This window comes from Ceratotherium simum, chromosome 14 (genome assembly GCF_057802395.1).
Source record: "Ceratotherium simum simum isolate JZ-2026a chromosome 14, ASM5780239v1, whole genome shotgun sequence".
Lineage (NCBI taxonomy): Eukaryota > Metazoa > Chordata > Mammalia > Perissodactyla > Rhinocerotidae > Ceratotherium > Ceratotherium simum.
In genome coordinates, this window is record NC_141913.1 from 39,013,432 (window position 1) to 39,034,447 (window position 21,016).

General features: G+C 45.0%; 1 protein-coding gene across 2 annotated transcripts in view; it reads right to left on the reverse strand.

The window, feature by feature from the left end:
- The window catches only part of MYO5B (myosin VB), a 344,347-nt gene that overhangs the window by 206,818 nt on the left and 116,513 nt on the right, over positions 1-21,016 (reverse strand). For both annotated transcript variants that reach the window (XM_087439196.1, XM_014781411.2), the window contains exon 2: positions 541-651. In XM_087439196.1, coding sequence (XP_087295322.1) covers positions 541-651 — 111 coding nt within the window. The remainder of the gene's footprint in view (positions 1-540; positions 652-21,016) is intronic.

Below are 21,016 nucleotides of genomic sequence, written 5' to 3' on the forward strand. Positions count from 1 at the left end.
TAAGCACCTGTCACATAGTAACATTTAATTTTCAAAAGCACCCTAGACAAACTATGATCCCGTGTCACAGATGAAGTAACAGGCACAGGAAGATTGCTAACTCGCCCAAGGGCACAAAGCTAGCAATGGCCAAGCCAGGATCCCAACCCAGGCAGCCTGGGTCCAGAGTCAGTGCTCCCACCACCGTGCACTGTCTCTCTAAGTGGCTCTCCCACTCACCTCCCATTGATGCCTCAATCCCATGGAGGGAACCCTCCTGTTCTCTCCTCTCCACGGAGAAGATTTTTGCCTTAGCCACCGGTGATCTCTCAGCCACTAACACCAACAGGCACTTATTTGTTATGAGACGTCCATAGAGCAGTTCCATGGTTTAACACTTACCACTCTCAAAGATGATGTCATTATCATCAACAGCAACAAAAAAGATGCCAGGGGCTCAGAAGCTCCTGGAATGTGCAGGAAAAACTCAAACCCACAATGTGCCATCCAGTCCTGTTCCGCAGCCCCCTGCGCTCCCAACCCCCCACCCCCTGCACTTACAGTGTCATCCTCCAGTCTGAGCTGGAGGCTCTTGTCTCCCTCCTTGTAGTCCTTGGTCAATTCGGCCGAGCGCCACACTTCATCAGGGTCAGGGATCCAGACCCTTGTGTACTGAAAGATTAAAACAGAAGAAACTTAGATACAAAATGAAGCTTTCAGGATTTTAAAGATGAGCTCCTAAATGAGGAGCCCTCAGGAGAACTTTTAAAGCCATCTCGACACATTTTCTTCCCTTCTCATTGCAAGACACAAGGTGATTCAATACCACCACACAAGATAAATAACTCACAGGATTGGTAACAGAGGGCACCTTCTAGATCCTAAGAGAATATCACAGATCAATGAAATCGGAATTCTCCCGACTGCCAAGCCTGCACGTGGTTATATCCATCAGAGTTTTGCACCACCATCTCAAAGGGTGGTAACAAAATAGCAACATCAGAGGGAGCATCTAGCATGCTACAAACGACAAAACCACACACAAAACTCAACAAGACAGCAGTGTAATCTTCAAAGCTTAGCAATCTCTGCTCTGATGTTCTGCATTCAGGGACCAAGCCATTTTCCTGCAGAAGTGAAAGAAAGTGGTCAAATTGAAAGCATCTTTATGTATCCCTAAATTGTCAGCAACCTCAATTTATCTGTGCATTCTTTAAGCCAGAAACATACCCAAAAATCTCAACCTCCCCCATCAGTTATCCAGATTTGCAAGGTTATTGAGCCGGCCAAATCCTGGCAGGGAAGAACACAGCCCTTGGCAAGTGGTGATGCACTTTCAACAGAACTCGGGGATTCTCCGCCCTAACTGCACATCAGAATCACCTGGGAGCTTTGAAAACACCAAGTCTGTGTCCCATCTCAGACCAGCTCGGTCAGAACCTGAGGTGACATAAAAGCTCCCAAGGTGAATATAACGTGCAGCCAGGGAGAACCACAGGTCTGATGCACTCAACAGCAGCCTCTGGATCTACTGGCCATCACTCCTGTCATCAAACTCTTGACATCCGTCAGACCAAGTTCTGAATTTTTGTTTCATAGGTATGCGATTTCCACAGAGCCTAGCTACTTTAGAAGCCGTCGGTGCGCGCGCGCACACACACACACCACACACACACACACACACACACACACACACACACGGTTTCCTAGCCACAGAATATTCTTAGCAAACCTGAAACTAATGGCTCTTTCGACCAAAAGGCCAGCCGGAATGTGCGCTTGGGTCAGCATAAGCCACCTCACATGTGGGGCGACAGCTCCAGGCACAGACCCTGTGGCCAGTCAGTTGCCTGGGCACAAGTGGCCAGCTGGCTTTATTTTGGTCCTGCTTTCTTATAGCATTTCCCTCCAGGTGATCACTGGCCCCTGCTACGCTTGTCTCTAATTCAGTATTGAGCAGTGAAAGTCCTGAGGCAACAGACAGACCACTCATCAATGGGAAAGCGAACAACGACCAATTTGCCTCCCTGACATCCGAGCTTATTTGTTTGTGGCATTGTCAAGAACCAAGTTCACGGAATCTTCTCTCTACCTCTGAGCCTGCCTTACAGTGAGATATTACTATATCTGTATAGGAAGGTACTACAGAGCTTTAAAGAATCTGAGAGCTCTGCAGTAAGACATTAAGAATGTTCTGAGGTATCTCCAGAGAAAACTTGCTGAGCATCGCTGAACTTAACTGTCAACACTTCCCCTCCCCTCAGGTGTTCTAACTTACTTCCTCCACTGTCAGTTAAGCCCACCATTCATCCAGTTGTGATGACTCATAAGATCCTGTCCCTAAGCGTCAGGTGAGGGACCTTTCCTTAGCCTTGCTACAGTTCCTGGCCCTCTGAGTTATGCTCGTGGGAGAGGGAGTACAGCAGACTCAAGACATTTTACTCAAAGCAAAGTCTCCATCCAGTGTAATCTGGGTCAGAAATGGCACAAGATAACAGTGACAAGTAACTGAGAGAAGGGGGAAACTCCCCCAGGAACTGAGAGGAGGTGATGATGTGTGGATATCATTAAGCTGTGTGACAGACACACAGGAAGCCAAGGAGGCCAGTCTCGACTCACCCAGGGACTCCTCTGACCTTACCCCTGCACCCAGGTGCCACTCACTGGACAGTTAATTGCACCCAGCACTGGGGAGTCTCACTGCCTGGCTCTACCTCTATTTAATTCTTACTCTGGGCGAGTCCATATATCTTTCTATTTATATAAATCTCTTCTCTCTAAATAGACTGAAAGCACCTGTTAGGCCTTCTATATTTTCCTATACCCTCAAAACCCATCACAGCCTCAGGGGCATGGGGGCCCCTATTGATACTTCAGCTCTTTGCTACACCAAGTGAGGATATCAGCCTCACCATTACCTAGGAGCTTGTTAGAAATGCAGAATCTCAGCCTCCACCCACACCTACTGAATCAGAATGTACATACCTAGGAACTTGCTGTTCTCCTCCTGCAATATGATCTCACACTTTCCTGCCTTTGTACACACACAGGTCAGCAAACTATTGCCACGGGCCAAATCTGGTGTGCCACCTGTTTTTGTACAGCCCATGAGTTAATGGCCTTTAAATTTTTAAATGGCTGGAAAAAGATCAGAAGAATGATATTCACATGGTAGCACATGAAAATTACATGAAAGTCAAATTTTCCATAAAGTTTTATTGTAACACAACCACATATTCCATTTATGTACTGTCTATGGCTTCTTCCACACTTCAACAACAGAGTTGTGTAGTTGTGACCCAGACCCCCGTGGACTGAAAATATTTACTACCTGGCCCTTTACAGGAAAGGTTTGCTGCCCTCTACCCTGCACATGCTGATCCCTCAGCCCAGAAGGCCCTTCTCTCCCTTGTCCACATGAGCAGAGTCCAAGTTCCAGCACCATCTCCTCATTAAACTCTTCCTTCCCTCTGCCCTATAGAGTTAGCACTTCCCAACTCCGAGCTGCCACAACCAATTCTTCTATGATTAACTTCATGATTTTGCAGTCATTTCTTTCATGTCAGTTTCATCTCACTACTTCAAGATCTTTCATATACACTATTGACCATCTTTGTATTCCTGGCATGTAGTAGATGCTCAATAAGTGTTTGCTGAGCACAGGAATTAGTAAATGGAGAATGCGCATTTATGAGGCATCTGGTTTATACTTAAAACACACTGCTAAGCACCATGTGATTAGGTACTGACATGGAGATCTATCCCCTGATCTCAAGGGACACATAATCTAGTTGGGTAGATAAATCACATAAAAATATACTCTCAAGCGTGATGTGACCATTTCCTAAGGAAAGTAATAGCTATTCAGTGGGGGCAGGCAAGGCAAGAGAAGGGTGGGCAACACAGTTAGTGCCAACTTAGAGAGGAAGCAGGTGGCCAAATTCTTGTGTAACTTTTTAAAGCATAGTGTGTATTACAGATCCCATCAAGCAAGTTTTAGACTCAAATCCAGCAAACATTTGAGCACCTAATATGTGCCCATTCTGTGATAGATGCTGTCATATGTTTCCTCCATCTCCACAATAAAGACACACGTGGACGTGCATTGCAATTGTAGCAGTTCACTGTTAAACCAGAATGAAGTAAACCCCGCGTTGTGTCAGTGCCGGATGGGCGACATCTGCAGGCAGGCCTCCCCTCAGCATCTTGCATCCTTCATCCTACTTCATGGATTCTCAGCTTAACGTGCCTATGAATTACTGAGCAGGGCTGTTTACCCAACATCATGCATACCACACTCCATGAGAGATTTATAGGACTTCCAAGGGCAATTTTAACCGTAATCAAATTTTGCCTTACGTGCTGACTTGCAAACAACCCCCCACTGCCTCTCCCCCTCAAAAACCTAACCACCCAGGGAAGAGGCGGGCAATCATTGCAAAGTAAACAGCCAAGAGAACAGACTCACAAACGAAGAGAAGGCAGAGATGAGCATCACAGTAGCCAGCAAAGACTTGAAGGAAGCAGACAGACACAATCTGAGCTGTGGAGATGGAAAGGACTTGGAGGGGAAGGATTTCCTATAGGGTGATGAAAATGTTTTGTAACTAGATAGAGGTGGTGGTTGCACAACATTGTGAATGTACTAAATGCCACTGAATGATTCACTTTAAATAGTTAACTTTATGTTATGTGAATTTCACCTCAATTAAAAAAAAATAAACACTGTTTTGGTTGCAGACTATGCTGTACACTCTCCTGGGATGGGTTCTCACTTCTGGGAAAGCAGTAAGATAAAGTACATTCTTTTAACAGAAAGCCATCATTTCTATGAGCCAGATAGAAACTCTCTAGAACCAAGGGTCCGTGTTGCCTCTTAAGTTTTTCTCACCTTCGAGGAATTCCTTCAAATAAATCTCACCTTTACCCGCTTTCCTGGAGGCAGCAGACTGCAGGAAAGACAAGCTCACTTTCATAACCCAATTCAAGTGCCACTCAGTTTGTCACTATCCTGTTTTAACAATACTTAATTCCAACATAGCCAAGTAAATAACAAATCTGACCTAATTATCAAAGAAAAGCCTGTGATTTTTCTTTTGGAAAGAGCCCCCATGTATTAACTGGAGAAGGCAGATGTCTCTGTGAAATGAAAGGCATTAGCACCAAGCTAGTCTCCTGCCCCTGGTTCATTCCTTCCATCTCCGCAGGGCTGGCACAGAGGCAGTTCTCCAACACACAGCTGGGGGCAGATGCTGCCTATGGCAACAGGCTCAACGCTGCTGCACGTTAGAACCACCTGGGGAGCTTTTAAGCTTCCCATGCTAGGCAACCCCTCAGACCAATTACATCAGCCTCCGGGGGTGGGAACCAGGCAGTGGTTTTTAAAGCTCCCCAGGTGCATCCAATGTGCAAGCAAGTTTGAGAACCAGCCGCCCACGTGGTTTGATTTGGTAACTGATTTGCAGGGCACCACAGACCCTCATATGCCCAGAGACCTCTCCCCACCAGCCTGTGGTTGAACATGAAATTCCAGCAGTGGATTCTTTCTCCTGAGCTAAAGCACTATTTCCGGGAAGCCACTGCTGAGGTGCAAATACAATATGGAGAAGAGTACAGCATCTCCCCATTTAGACTATCAGGCAGGATAGTACTGCAGTTGTGTGTGTGGGTTCTAGAGCCAGAGGGCCTGGGTAAGAATTTCAACCAGCATCTCTTAGCTTAAGTAAGTGGATGAGGAGGTCTGAGCCTCGTCTTCCTCAGCTGTACAATGGGGTAAAAATTAGCACTACCTCATGAAGTGTCCCAAGAATTAGATGAATCCCATAGTGTCAAAGTACTGTCAGCATTATGCAATAATGATGACGGTGATGATACTGTATACTGTGTAGTCTACAAGCAGGATCCTGATGGGATCTTGCATAGGATCAGGGGATGGGAATGGGAAAATAACAAGCCTAAGGTGTTTCATGTGACTGGGATCCTCTGGACGTCCTGCGAGTGACAGTACATAGGTAGCCATGCTGTGCTTTAAAATCAATACCTGGAACTAGCCTACTTCAACTCCAAAACCCTGAGAGAAGTGATTCTCAACACTTGCTAGCACATAAGAATTATCTATAGATCTAAAAGAAAGGTCCATGTCCCACACTTGAATTAAGATTAAACCCTTGGGAGTAGGGCCCAAGCACTGTCATTTCTTTTAAGCTTCCCAAGTGATGATTGTGCCACCAGAATTAAAACCACTGTCAGAGTGAGCCTCAGAACCAGAGTAGACCTCAGGGAAAAGAGAGAACACTGGAAACATTCATGCCCTGGAATTATTATTAATGCCACCTCCATAACCTTATACTAATTTAAGTACTTTAATCATTTCAACTTAGTTTTAAACTGAGATAAGATGAGCAGGGTTATTACTAATATTCCATAAGAGAGAAAACTGAGGGTACAAAGCACTAAACAGTTTGCCCAAGTTCACCGTGAATAGCTGAGTTCAGAGCAGATCTCTGACTCTAAGTCCTCCGCTATCTCCCCCTCATGGAGAAATACTGACTTTCTTACAGCAGCCCAGGTCCCACAGAGTCCATCTTTTATACAGGTTAAGTGTCTTGTAATTACCCATGAAAAAAGTGCAAATGTCCATTTACAATGACACACCAAGTTAAGCCACCAGGTAGCTTCAGAGCTAAGAATCGGGCAGACTGAAGTTTCAGTTGCAACGCAGCCATGACCGGAAGCAAGGCAGTCAGGGCACAGCCCCCTGGGCACGAACAAGAGGGGACCCCACAGCCTAACCTGGTGGCCGACCCGATGAACCGCCTGGCCATTCCCAGCAGGGTTTAGGGAACAGGCACACTGTTCACCTTGTTCATGGCTGTACCCCTCACACTAACACGGTGCCATGGTCTAGTAGGCACTCAATAATCGCTCCATAATTGAAATCAGGGCTCTGGTTGGGTGTGGGGAGGGAAGTCCTTTTGATAAAACAGAGCAAGTAGTCAATAGCATTTGCTATTCAGGACATGAATTTTGTTCTAGAACTCATTAGAGAAGATGCAAGGTCAAGTTGACCAGCTTCCATCCCTCAAGGAACACAGAAGCCACCAGATTTCTCCATATAGGACCACTCTGAGACCTATCACAGAAAGCAGCATCAACAAACAAAAGTCACCAGCACAGAAATGAGTAGGTGGATAGGCTGCAGGCTTCGCAGGAAAACATAATCGTTAAAAGGCAGGGAGGTGAGACCTGGAACTCAGAAGCTGCCCAAGGCACGAAGGATCACAGCCAGCAAAAGGACAGCAAGCTGCTTCTGCAACCTTGCCTGGAGCCCCAAGCACAGGCACAAAGTGCTAGGAGGGTGTGCTGCGAGACTACAAAACCCTCTAGGCCAAAATACTTGTAGCCCTTATAAAAATACGGGGATTTTATAGCTCAGTTCTTCAGTGAGGTTAGGAAAACACAACACTTCTCAAAAATGTCATAAATGATGTCCTCTGCTTGGTGTAAGTGTGTCCATTTTGAAGCTTCTCCTGATAAAACAATAGTTTATGGAAAGGGAAGAAAGAAAGAAGAAACACTTCCAAACTAAGCCAGGTTTCATCTTAGCATCATCACAAGAGTACTTTCCCCCGGTACCAGGTACCTGGTGGGGTACTGCCAGGTTGGAGGAACTATGAAAACACCTTACCTAGTGGCCCTGTGGTAGGAAGTGGATCACATTTCATTCGTTTGCATAGAAAGAGACTGGAGGACAAAGACCAGGCTGTTTACCCCATCTGAGCAGAAGCTCCCACAATCCTCTCTACAGTTATTGAGGTCTGAAGATCGTGTTCATGGGCCCAGACACCAACCGCATCCTGGACCCAGTGGTGATGATGAGTCCACCAAATTCGGGGGGCCAAAGTCAAGACTATCCCCACTAGTATGTCACTGGGCATCTTCCCTTTTCATCACTGAGCTCCCACTATGGGAGACCAGAGAGCAAGAAGGTTAAGATTCAGGTATCAGGTACCAGCCTCAACTCCCATCACAGGCTCAGCTTCTTCATCTGTCAAGTGGAGAAATACCTTCCATATTAGGGTTGCCGCTAGGGTTAAATGAAATGATATATATAAAACACTTAGCACAGCATCCGGCACAAAGTAAGTGCTCAATAGTTATTGTTACTGTAGCAGGAACTCGGGCCCTGGGAGTGAAGGGGACATGGAGAACTCCCTCTAGGAGAGCACAGCCACAGCCACGTAGTCCCCACAGAACCACGTGCACACAGTGTCACAGGAACAGAGACGTTCACCCCCGCCAGTCTCTGCTGAGTTAGCTAACGCATCCTTCACCAGCAGCAAGGCAAGCTTCCTGGGTTCCCTGGTTACTTATCCCATTACAAGCTTCTTGGACCAGTAATAAGCTTCTCTTTTCCCCAAATACTCTCCACAGGGAAGCTCCCCATAACTTAAGGCCAGAGGGAATTATATGTAAATATACTGTTTATCCAGCGCTGACTAAGTAACCGAAAATCAATGTCTGATTTCTGGGCCAGTCAGGTAGGTTCCTGAGGCCTAACCCAGATCTCTTCTGAACTTGCTCCACATTCTTTCCTAAAAGAGAGAACCAAGCTAAGCCAAATGCTGGCAGGAAATTAAGGCAAAGAGACTGAGAGAGCAAAAAGCCACTCAGCATCCTTCGGGTAAAGGAGGACAGAAAAAAGCAGAGAGCGAACTTCATTCTGTAATGTATTAAATGCACAGTTAAACAGCAAAGTTATAAAGACACCCAATAGTCCCTATCACTTAAATGAAACAAAAGTCAAATATACCAAAGGTAGATCTATCTACATACTTCTGGCACTGGTCATCACAATCATATTTTTGATATTTGCTATCCTATATGCTTATAGCACTGTCTTCTCAACCCAGTATTTTGAGGCAAGATTCAACTCTTTCTGATATCTGATTACATCAGTCACAATTACATCTTAATCCACATTTTATAACTGTGTTTGAAGCTAACGAAGAACCAAGTCTCCATGTGGCTTTTGAAGGCAAAATTTACCTGTTTACTGCCCTGCAGATGTTGTTAACAGAGTAAGCAGTGTGTCCTCAAGTGGCAAATGGACAAGATGGGAAGTGCTTGGTGTTCCGGAAGCACTGTTGAGTCATTTCATCCAGCCAGTTTACACCAGCAAAGCTGGTGTAGAGCCGTGTGTGGATGTTGAAGTTTTGGAAAGATCACTGCAAGTTCCCCCGTTTAAAAGGGGTGTGTTGATGGCAAGTCGGTTTTGTAAGGCTACAATGTTAAATCCATTTAACCTGCTTGCCAAAGAAGCTAAAAAAGATTTACTAAAAGCTAGTACATTTCATGCAGTTAAATATACGTCTGGATCCTATCAAGAAGTTAAAGCTTTGTTGAAATCCTACTTCTAGCAACATGACTACATCTCCTGGACCGTGCATTCTCTCTGCACAGAGCAATTTAAGTCATATTACAAATCTTTAAGTCATTTAACAGTTTCCAGAGCACACCATCTTCATTTCCACCTAAGCTCTGCGAAATATCCCTCCTTTTCAAATCCATACGTAACACCATCACTTGGATGGTTGTTTTCCCCTTTTGTCCTGCAGGTGTATACTCCTGCTCTTGACAATTGAAGATCAGTATACTGCTTTCCCCAAAGAAACAGTCTTAACAGTTTACGATCAACATAATGTTTATTAGAAAGTCACAGCCCCAGAAATATTCACCAAGTCCAAGTTAAATTTGTTTGCTTTCATTTTTAAAATTTAAAACCTGTTCCATTATTTGACCTCTCTAAGCAATCAAAGCCACCACTGCCTGAAGTCATTTCAGGCTAAGCTGTCTTCTAAAAAGAGAACTTATTGATCAAAATTCAGTAATTGAGAGACTGTATAGGGACACGACTCTTTTCTGAGGAAAAATTTAGGGGAACTGCCCCATGCATCTGGACACATCACTATGTTGATTTGCTCTTCCTTTGTCTTTAAGAGATCAGCTATCTTAGAACTTAAAAGCCTTACACAATTGCATTTGGGACTCAAGCCAGCTCTCAGTCTTGCTTTTACAGGATAAAGCACGCTAGCCTCCCTATCCCCCAGTATTCCAACACTTGATCTTTGAGGCTATTCCATCAACATTCTTCAACTGGTGCATGTCCCCCGTAAACTACAAGGCCCACGGACTAGAACATAGACTCTAGTTCATTCATTCATCAGTAAGTATTTATTGAACACCCACCACGTGACAGGCACTGTGCAAGCTGCTGGGACACAGTGAAAAAAAGACATGTCCTTATCTTCAAGGATGTCAGACCACATTATGACACTAATCTACCTCAATGGTTATAATTGCTTCAACAGCACAGAAATTCGCAGCATATAAGAGGGGACCTAACCTAGTCTGGGTCATCAGGAAAGGCCTCACTGAAAAAGCAAGATTCAAGCTGAAACCTAAATGGACAAGGAGAGAGGCGTGTTCAAGGCTGAATGATTATCCGTGTGACAGGCCTGGTGCAGGAAGGAGTAGTGCTCCCCGAAGAACTGAAAGAGAGCCAGTATGAGTGAGACACAGTACAGAGGAAAAAGGCTCAAAATGACGCTGCGGAGAGATGCAGGAGGTTCTTAGGAGCCCCATTACAGATTTTTATATTATTCCACGGCCAATGAAAAACTACGCACAGGTTTTAAACATGAAGAGGGACATGTTCAACACTGCATAATTAAAGGATGAGTACTTACAGATTGATGTATAAGGAAAAAGAATCCTCAATATGAGAACGTAGTTAAATCTTCCAATGTGCATGCTCTGTATCCTTTCCCTGTCCTCATGTGCACTCACAAGGAAAAGGAAATCGAGGACATCGTTTTTCCTGCCCCTACTCCCAAATAAACTGTCTTTGAAATTTTGCTCCTGGATATTCCTATTATTTCATTTACTCGATGCTTTTCCATTCCAGACTACTAAACTGCTATTTCTACTACACTTCTTTAGCGATATACAGCTTTTGAATCCTCTTTATTTATGTATTATTTTATTTCCTCTTCAACCGGGTCTTCCAACTTTTTTCCAGTGTCTCTTGCAATGTGGAGCTTATCTGGAGTTTCAGAGAGTTAAGTGGAAAAAATTAACTCTAAGAGTGAAGAGGGAATGCTCAACCTGGGTACATTAGCACACAGGCACAGTAATAGCATCTAAAATTCTGTGACCTCAGGGAAAGAGAAAGATGTTCCAGAACTCACACACACAATCACCGAGCAGCAGCCATGAAACTGATTGTGACTTTAGAGCCAGGAAGTTAAAAGGGTGTCTGCTGCTTAAATCACTATTAACCAAAGACCTTAAAATGATGCCTCTGATTTCCATCCTGGTGCTGAGAGGAATCACCGAGCAGCCATTATCAATAATGCATCCTGCCTATTTAGAACTGAATCATTCTCTGGAGAGTTTTATTCAGTGTTAATATCAAACAAGTTTGCTGTCCGACAGCCCTAGATTCCCTAGGATGATCACGGCTAACGCCTTTCCTCTAGGCCAAATGATTGGGTTTTAGAGACCGATTCAGATTTTATACTGAAATGTCACTTCAGGTCCAGTTGAAAAGTGGGTCTGCAGCTTGAAAGAACTGACCCTCCATGTTACTATCAAGAAAAGACTTAGGAGAGTTTTAGAAAAATAGCAGAGGACAGATGTGGTTAGTGCAAAATGCACCCTTTATAGGCTCTACCCTGAAGGATTATGAGCGGGTGGGGGGGATTCATCTCAATGAGAAAAGCTAAAATGAGAGAATGTAGATTCATCTCAGTCTAAAACTTCCCTGCCTCCCCCACTCCCCTCCCCCGCCAAACAGGTATCATCACGAAAAACCATTTGAGGAATAGGTATGAAACAAGTGATCTTTCCAGTCCATTTAGGTGTTAAAATAGAGATGCATCCCAGGTCTACAGTTATAGCCTTCTCCAGTGTCCCCTACCACTTCCCTGGTTCCAGGGTCTTCCTGGAGACCCAGCACAGCATAGATGAGAGCCTGAGGACCATCACAATGGAAGAAGCACAACGCCTCCAACAAAGGTAAGTGATCCAAGCAGTCCCCACCTTCAACAAACTGAAAATGTACAAAAGCAGACAAAAGGAAAGAAAGCAACCAACCTGGTTCTGGACACAGGCTGAGTCATAGTTATTCTTTCCATGACAACTGAGAACACAGAGCTGAAAACGTCCAGCAAAAGGCAATTGTGTCTTGGTGTGGAAGGTACGTTGGTCTGGAAGGCAGGTTACAAAGGGTATGGACCTCCCTCGGCATCCAAACAGAACTGCCTCTGACAAATCATTCTAATTCTCCAGGCCTTGGTTTTCCCAATGAGTAGGTTTAACTAAAAGAAGCTCTGAACGCTATGTCTGTGTTTATCATTCAACCACTTCCCTGTTTCCCAGTAAGAGGGCTGCCTATGGCAAAAATCTTTTAATGCTGACCTCCAATACATCCATGGAAAGATCATGGTTTGTGGCTCAACAGAAAAGCCTCTCTCTCATCACAGAGACCATAGGAACCTATAGTTCAGTGCTTTGTTTTTAGGTAAATAAGTTTTTCTCCTTATTTAGCAGGTGAGGGAAACAAGGTCCCCAGAAAATCAGTGCCTAACCCAAGAGCACACCACTCTCTATAGTCAAAAAAGTGTCCCAAGAACCAGTAGGAAATGGGTGAAAGAAGAAAAGTTCCCTGCTAAAAAATAATCATTAGATGTTTAAAATAGACCACTCATCGGCCCTTCCCTCTCCTGCTGTATCCACCATCTGCTTGTGTTTAACACAGCTCCTTCATATTTTGGTTAACGCTTAGCTCTAGAGTCTCTTTTACTGCTGACAGAAGGATGAAGAACAGTATCATGTTATGACAGAGTTCCACCTCTCACAGCTGAGATGTTAATCACCAAAATGCCAGCAAATTCCTCCCTGCCAAGTCCCAACATCCCATCCCCACATTCAAAGGCTTCAAACTAGCTTAATGTTGTCTAGCCTCATCAACCACTAGCCCACAGCTGGACGAGGCACACTGTCCACTGTTCATCCGTAGCATCCTCCTCTCCATCCACGTCTTGCATGTGCTTGTCCCCACTGCCTCACTCCTAAGTGCCGTACGGCTAGAAAAGTACTTTATTTAGAAAGTGTATTGCAGCTTTCAAAGGGCTTTCACAAGCGCATAGTCTTAGAATTCCATGAGACAGGAAGCACAGTTGTTCCTAGACACATTTTACCCATGAAGGACACTGAGATCCAGAGAGGGTAAGGGACTTGGCCAACTCAGGCCCCTAAAAAAGAATGGACCCAAAAAAAGAGCTGATTCCTCTGCCAGTGCTCTTTCCACTCCTCCATGCCCAAACCTGAATGGAGGAATTCCAATCAGTCACCAAGACCTGTCAGTTCAACCCCATTCATTCAGGCACCTAGAACATGTCAGATACTGTTGACCTCTCTCTCTAACTCAGCATCTTCTCTAGATTCCCACTCTGCTACCTTAATTCAGGACTTCATCTTTTACCTGAAATATTACAATCTATTCTTAATTGGTCTTCACGCCTCCAATCTCTCCCTTTCCAGACAGCTTGCTCCTGGAACAGTCTACTGGGATGAGGGTAGGGGGGTAAAACTGTCCCCAGGGGACATCTGGCAATGTCTCCAAACATTTCTGGTTATCACAACTGGGGTAGGAGGGGTGAGGTGCCAAGGAGCATCTACTACTGGCATCTAGTAGGTAGAAAACAGGATGCTAAACATCCTACAATGCACGGGACAGCCCCCACAACAAAAAATTATCCAGCCCCAAATATTAATAGTGTCAAGCTGAGAAACTTTGTTCTCAAGTTATCATCCTGAAAAAAACAAAAAAAAACTCGCATTCCTCATGAAGTCATTCCCTTACTTAAAAACATCCATGTTGTTTACAGGATCAAGTTCATATGAGACTGTTCACAATCTGGCCCAAACAACTTTTCCGGCTGCATCCCTGACCCTTCCCCATACCATTCCTACCCTCCTGCCACACTAACCTCCTATTTCCAAACACCTCACCAGCTTTCCTGTCTGTGTGCCTTTGCTCACGCTTCTTCCTCTGCCTCGAACATCTCCCTCCCTTTCTCCCCCTTCCCCCACTGCTACTCCCCTTTTACAGTCCAGCTTGAGCATTACTTCCTTTGTTGGGCCTTTTTGTTCCCGCTGGCCCCAGTGGTCTCTCTCCTCTACGTTTTCATTATAACAGCCGTTAATTCTATTACATTCACTCTATAGATGTTTCCCTTCCCTCTCATGTAGGAATAAAATGTCATTTATCTTTACGTCCCATGCATATAGAAGAGGGCCTGGCAAGTATTTCAATCTGTGTTGGTTGAATGGATGAACTCCAGCACTGTCGATTCTTGCTTCTCATAGCGAGAAACTAGAGCCTCTCTCTCACCGGAAACGCTAAGTACAGTACTATCTAACCAACCCATCAGCACAGGGCTGTCACCAGTTTGAACATCTGGGCAGGACGAGAAGCAGCTTTGTCTTTGAACTCCTGCAAAGAGGTCTGATGATGCTGCATTTCTCTCTGCAGAGTTAGCAGAGCCATAGCTCCTGTAACTTCTTAGGTCTTATCTGTCAGAACTCCTGGTTCCGTGGGAATTGCTGGGTTCTGCAGATTTAGAAAACTCTGATTCAATGGATATGTTAAATAAATGTAGTGTTTTCTGTTTCCAGAAGAACACCAAAAGAAAGATCTTTAGCACAGGTCTAACCAGTTATAGGGTACCCCCAAGAGACATTTCAAAAAGTCCCAGACTCCTGCCCTGTTAACAAGGGACAGATCAACAGCTGACCTCCAGAATGTGCTGCATCACACCGACTGTTCACCTTCCATCACTGGCAAGAAGCAACACCCACAAGGTTTAGGTTAAAGGGAAACAGAAGGAACTAGAAGTCATCAAGAGCTCCTTGGCACCTCCAAGGAGCCTCCTTGGCCCTATTAATTTTGCAGGGACTCACATCAAAACCTCTCTGTGGGCTCCAGAAAACACTGATGTCAGCCCTGCAGGAACTGATGCTATGGAGGAGGCAAAAAGTAGCTAGAATGTATTTGTAGCTCACATAACCAGAAACCATTAAAAAAAAGAAAAAAGGTTAAATAGTACTTAGCATTAACCTCCGACCTGTGAGGACAGAGGAAAGAGGCCTAGCTGAGGCTTGTACAAGCTTCAAGGATCCAGTCCGAAGTCTGGAGAGCACCTTAGGCTGGTAGAAAAGCAGCATAACTCATGTCAGAGGCAACAGTAACAACGAGTGGTCTTGTGTTCGAGAAGTATGGCCTGATGAAAAGTTGGAAATGGGGGTTGGTGGTCTGAATGCCAGTCCCAACCCTGTCACTAACTGCTGTGTGACCGAGACAAACTGCGTCCTCACTGAGGAAGATCCACTTCCCTCCTCAGTTTCCTCCTTTGTAGGAACTGCCTATCCCACCTCACAAGGACATCAAAGGAGAAGAATTCCAATCAGACAGTAAACTCCTCATAGGGCAGAAGATGACACTGCCAGGCACTGTGGAGGGAAGAAGTCCAAGACATGTTTTTGCCCTTGGAGAGCAAACAGCATTCTTAAGCAGACAAAGCATAAAAACGGAAACATTAATCATCAATTAAAGGTAAGCGGCAGGACGTCGAGTTACCGGAGACCAGCACAGAATGAAATCTAGTCAGTGGTACCAGCCCTCAGAGATGCTGAAATGGAAGCTCCCTCTGGCTGGACGTCCAGGAGGAGTACCCAAAGAGAACCTGACACGCATGATCAGAAGCAGGTGTGGGACAAGAGCTGATATTCCAGGCAGGAGAGCGCAAGGCCATCAGCCAGGCTGAACCAGGGACTTGCAGGCAGGTGTGGTGGGAGGTAACCTCTAAAGGCAGGTCAGTCACATCACAGCAGAGGACTTAATTCCTAGCTAAGGGATTCTCACCTAATCTTCTAACCGGGAGAAGCCAGAGAAAGTTTATAAGCAGTTGGCTGGTGGGTATAAAATACGTTTATAGCTGTCGAGCATTATACAAATGCTAATTGTTTTCATTGCTATTCTTGGCACCCACTGAAGCCCCGCACCGTGTAAAGGGTACCCAGATGGTAGAATAAAAACATTAAAAGACAAAATAGACCAGTGAATAATTTATATCAGTTTAATCACTTAACAATACTCTGCACCCAGATGGAACCGGCAAGATAAGAAAAGCCCAGAACCTCTGGAAGATAAGCAACTGAAATCAAACGAACGTCTTCCTCTACATGAGCAAGCGGTTAGAAGCCAGGTTTCCAAAACAACTTAGCTTTCTCGACCAAACTCCGGTCTTCCTCCCTCCCTGCTTCCTTCCTTGTTTAGTTCAGTGGCTCCTCTCTTCCACGTAGGCAATCCTGTGGCTGCTCTCCTATATGTAACTTAGCCTCAATCTTTCCACTGAGCTCTACACCTACATACCCAAGTCAGTGTCTTTATCATGGTATCTAATATGTAGATCAAGAGTTTAAAAGGCCAAATGGAACTCCGAATCTTATCCTACCCCTCACCTATTTCTTTACCATCTGAGAAAATGATACCTCAATCCACTTGGTTGCTCAAGCCAAAAGCCTAGAGCTTGTCCTGGCTTCCTTTCTTTCCCTGATATCCACAACCAATCAGCAAGTCCCATTAGCTCTGCCTCCAAAAGATATCCCGGACCTGACACGTCCCCATTCACCCCACCCCTTCCACTCCCTCCTAGACTGTTCTATACTCTTACCTAGCGTCTCTGCTTCCCTCCCGACCTCTACTAATCATTTTCTAAACATCAATCAGTGTTTTTTGTTTTTTTTAATACATCAGAACATGTCATTTCCCTGCTTAAAATCTTCCACTGCATGAGAATCAAATAAGCTCCTCATCGAAGTTGTCAAACCCCGCATGGTCTGTCCACCAACCCCATTCCTTTCCATCCCCCAGCACACTGCACTCCAGCCACAAGGGCCTGATTTCTTTCCTTGGGGTTTTTGAAATTGCAGCCCTCCTCCAGCCTCCCATGGCTCTGCCTTGTCATAAATCTCCGCTTAAATATCACCTTTGCAAAGAGCCTTTCCTGATCAACTAATCTAAAAACAGGCCCTGTTAATCACTTTCTACCATGCCCCCTTGTATTTTCTTCATAGTATTTATCTGAAATGAGTGTGTTCATCTCTTGCCTATCTCAGACTCATAAACGTAAGCTCCAGGAGGATAGAGACCTATTTTTGGTTCACTGTTACACCTCCAGTGCCAAGAACGGTGCCTGGTATACAACAAGTGCTCAAATATCTGCAGAGGAACCAAATCTGAGCTAGAACAGCCCACGTTTATTACAGGTGCTCCCCCTCTGGGGGAAATGGGAGCGTTCCAGTTGTCCTTGCTCCAGCGCTAAGGTTCAGACTGGAGAGAGGTCTCTGCAGTCCACGGGTCTGGGGAGACTTCACAGGAGAGAGACAGGATAAAGAACAACAGACGATATCTCAGGTGCATGCCAAGACACTGAGGAATCCAGATTTTAAGCATCTACTGGAAAGTGAGAAATGTAGAGGGAGGGAGGCTGATACACAGGAGTAGCATCACTAATTCCATAGCATGACTTAGTCTACTATTTCTTCACAGCAGGTTAAATAAAGACTGGCTTTCCTGAGCACCACCATGAGTCAGTCATCATACCAGGCATTTCTATCCACTGTCATTTAACCCTCATAATTCTTCCAACAAAGCACTACATCCCTCATTTCTATAAATGCGGGGGCTGCGGCGCATAGAAGGCGCATCTTTCTCTGCCCAAGGCCATGCAGCAAGGGCAGAGCAAGCCTGGATCCCAGTATGTCTGAGGTCCTTCCCTTTCCACCCACTCTATACTGTGTTCCCCAAGACAACTAAGAGTTTTTGGATTCAAGGAAGCAGGTGCTAAAAGCAGGAAAAACACAGGACAGGAAGCCCGAGTCCCTTATAAACAAGCTGTGACATTCAATTTGGATCAAGGAGAGACAAACTTTGGTCCCTGTCGTGAGTACGGAGCCAGAAACCTGGACCAATGACTTCCAGCTCCCAGCACTCCTCCCTGCCACCACCACCCCGTTTCCAAAGATAAATATCGGAGGCAATGTGAAGTTCTACCAGTAAACGTAGATCAGGCCAGGGCATGCCACCCTGCAGGATGATCAGAAGGGCTGGACTCTGGCTCAGCAACTCTGACTGCAAATTGCAATCTGAATCCAAGAATGCCTCCAGGATAACCCCTGTTAACCCTACACTGACATCTCCTGGATGATCTCATTATTTGCAAAATAGTCTCAAATGAAGCCACAGCTGGGAGGGCAACAAGAAGAAGGGTTGGCAGGCTGTTTCTTTCTTTTTCCTTTCTTTTTTTTAATTGCAAAAGGTGTGCCAAAGAGCAGTCTTCAGCCAGAGGCAGAGCTCGTTCACTGCTAAGGGAAAACACTCGGGATGAATTCAAGATCTTTCCCCTGGCTGTGCCAGCTGCATGGAAAGTGAGCGAATTATGAGCTTACACACATGAGGTGGCAGCAATGGACCGTCAGACCGTGTTCCCTCCCAACACTCTAAGACTATAAGGGGCACTAGGTATTGGAGAGGTTTAACTTGCCTCAGTGGGATGGAGGCAAAGAGGAGGAGGAGGAAAAGGACTGGCAGGAAGGGAAAAGAGAGAAAAACAGAAACAAAATGCAAGTGGTAGAAAAAAGTATACTAATTCCTAGCAATAGTGTAGTAGCTAACAGTCACCTCCACTCTGTTCAGAATTGGTTGATATGCGTCAAGATTGCAATGAGCTAGTTCAGAGATCCATTTACTTGGGTGTCAACAGCCTTCTGCACTAAGGAAATAAAGAAACGGCATGGGTACCAGTGACCCAACCCAGCACATACTCTGGTTCTAAGGGTGTCCCCACAGCCAACTTTGTACACCAGTGCAGGGGTAAAGGAAGGCACCAGGTGCATACCCATCTGCAGTAATGCCTCCCAAGCTCCTCAGAACTCTGAATTTACCAGGTCACACCAGACATCCATTCCTGCCCTTCCTGTCCCTGTTACAGCACAGCTACTGGCTTGTCATACTTCTAGAAATGAGTAAAGGGGATTCGGTAGTTGGTCTAGATAAGACACTTCCAAAAGTTGGCCATGAAATGATGCTCACGAGGCCACGGCACCCTTTTCATATAAACTGGCCTTGAGCAGGAGTGACTGGCTAGCTCTACTCACAGTCTTCAATAGCCGGACAGCGAAACCATTGCCCCTGCCACCTTCCAGCTCCTTCAACAAAAGGCAGATGGAGCAGTCAGAAGCTCTTCATGTCGGGTTCTCAAAGTTCTTCCAGAATATTCCCAACTGAGTGCAGTAACATTAAGCAAGTATGACAATGATTGTGACAAAACGAGACAGGACACTCATGCTTCACTCAGTGTTACACCACAAACTAAAGAAGCCCAAACTAAGAAATCTGTATTTAAAAACCAAACCAAACAAGATAATATCATAAATAAAATTTGATACTTTGTTCATTACAAATATTTTTTAAATATATTCCCTTTCGATGTCTATAAGGATGCCAACCGTCTTTATATGTGAAGGACTACTCTTTATGCTGAGATTATATCCTTGTAAAAATGTCTTCTAAGAAAAAATGGGGGGGCCCCATGGCTTAGCAATTAAGTGAGCACGTTCCGCTACTGGCGGCCCGGGTTCGGATCCCGGGCGCGCACCAATGCACTGCTTGCCCAGCCATGCTGAGGTGTCATCCCACATACAGCAACTAGAAGGATGTGCAACTATGACATACAACTATCTACTGGGGCTTTGGGGAGAAAAAGGAGGAGGATTGGCAATAGATGTTAGCTCAGGGCCAGTCTTTCTCAGCAAAAAGAGGAGGATTAGCACGGATGTTAGCTCAGGGCTGATCTTCCTCACAAAAAAAAAAAAAAGAAAGAAAGAAAAAATGGGGACGTAAATGGCAGTTGGGGATTTTTATTGGGGATTTTTATTTAGGGTTAATTTATCTTGGCCAAATTAAAAAAAAAAACAAACTGACAACCTACATCAGCGACTTGTCATCAGATTTTTTGTTTGTTTTTAGTAGCTCATGAAATCCAAAGTCTGGGAACCACTGGTCTATGTGTTCAGGTTGTGGAACACACCATAGCTTGGAGCATAAGCAGGGTTCTAGAAACCAGAGATGCTTGCTACTTGGCTGCATGCCTGATTACAACTAAGAAATCCTTTTCTAAGAGAAATGAGCCTATAAACTCATCAAGTGGCTCTAGATCCAGCCACTTAACCTCATGCCTGCCATGTGCTAACAGATGATCAAGACAAGAAAATTAAGTCAAAAGTGCAGTGGTCAAACACACTTCAGGAATTCTGCATGGCCCGTTTACTTCTCATAGGTTCATAATGCTCATCTGCACATTAAAGGTTCCAAAAAGTCCTGCATTTTAAAAATCTGTTTAATCAGAATTTCTCAATTATATCCGACTAAGGAGCTATTTTAAAGGAACACAACTTCTGGAGAGGTATTCCTGTTCCGTGAAACATACTTTGGGAAACAAAGGCATAGAGAGAAGAGCAGTTCAACAAGAGTCAGGAGCCCTCTCTGCTTCTCACTCACACTGTGACCTAGGAAAAAGACACCCTCTTCACCCCAAGGATCAATGTTCCTGCTGTAGGTTTCCTCTCCAGCCACTTTGCTGGTGCCTTCATGCTACGGTAACACATCTGTTGGCCTCTAGTCAACACACTCTGTGAATCAGAAATTCCCATTATCACCAAAAGCCTGAATTGAAGAGGAAAAGTAAGATACTCTTACGTTAGCTCACAAAGCAGCATGGCCCGGACTTATGGGGAGGGAGGGCAGTCAAGGAGGCCAGATTACAACATAGGAGCCAGGCCAGTAATGGAATTCTAGGGAAAGGGAGAATACTCCCTTTACCCTAAGTCAACCCATCTCCTCAAGGTCAAG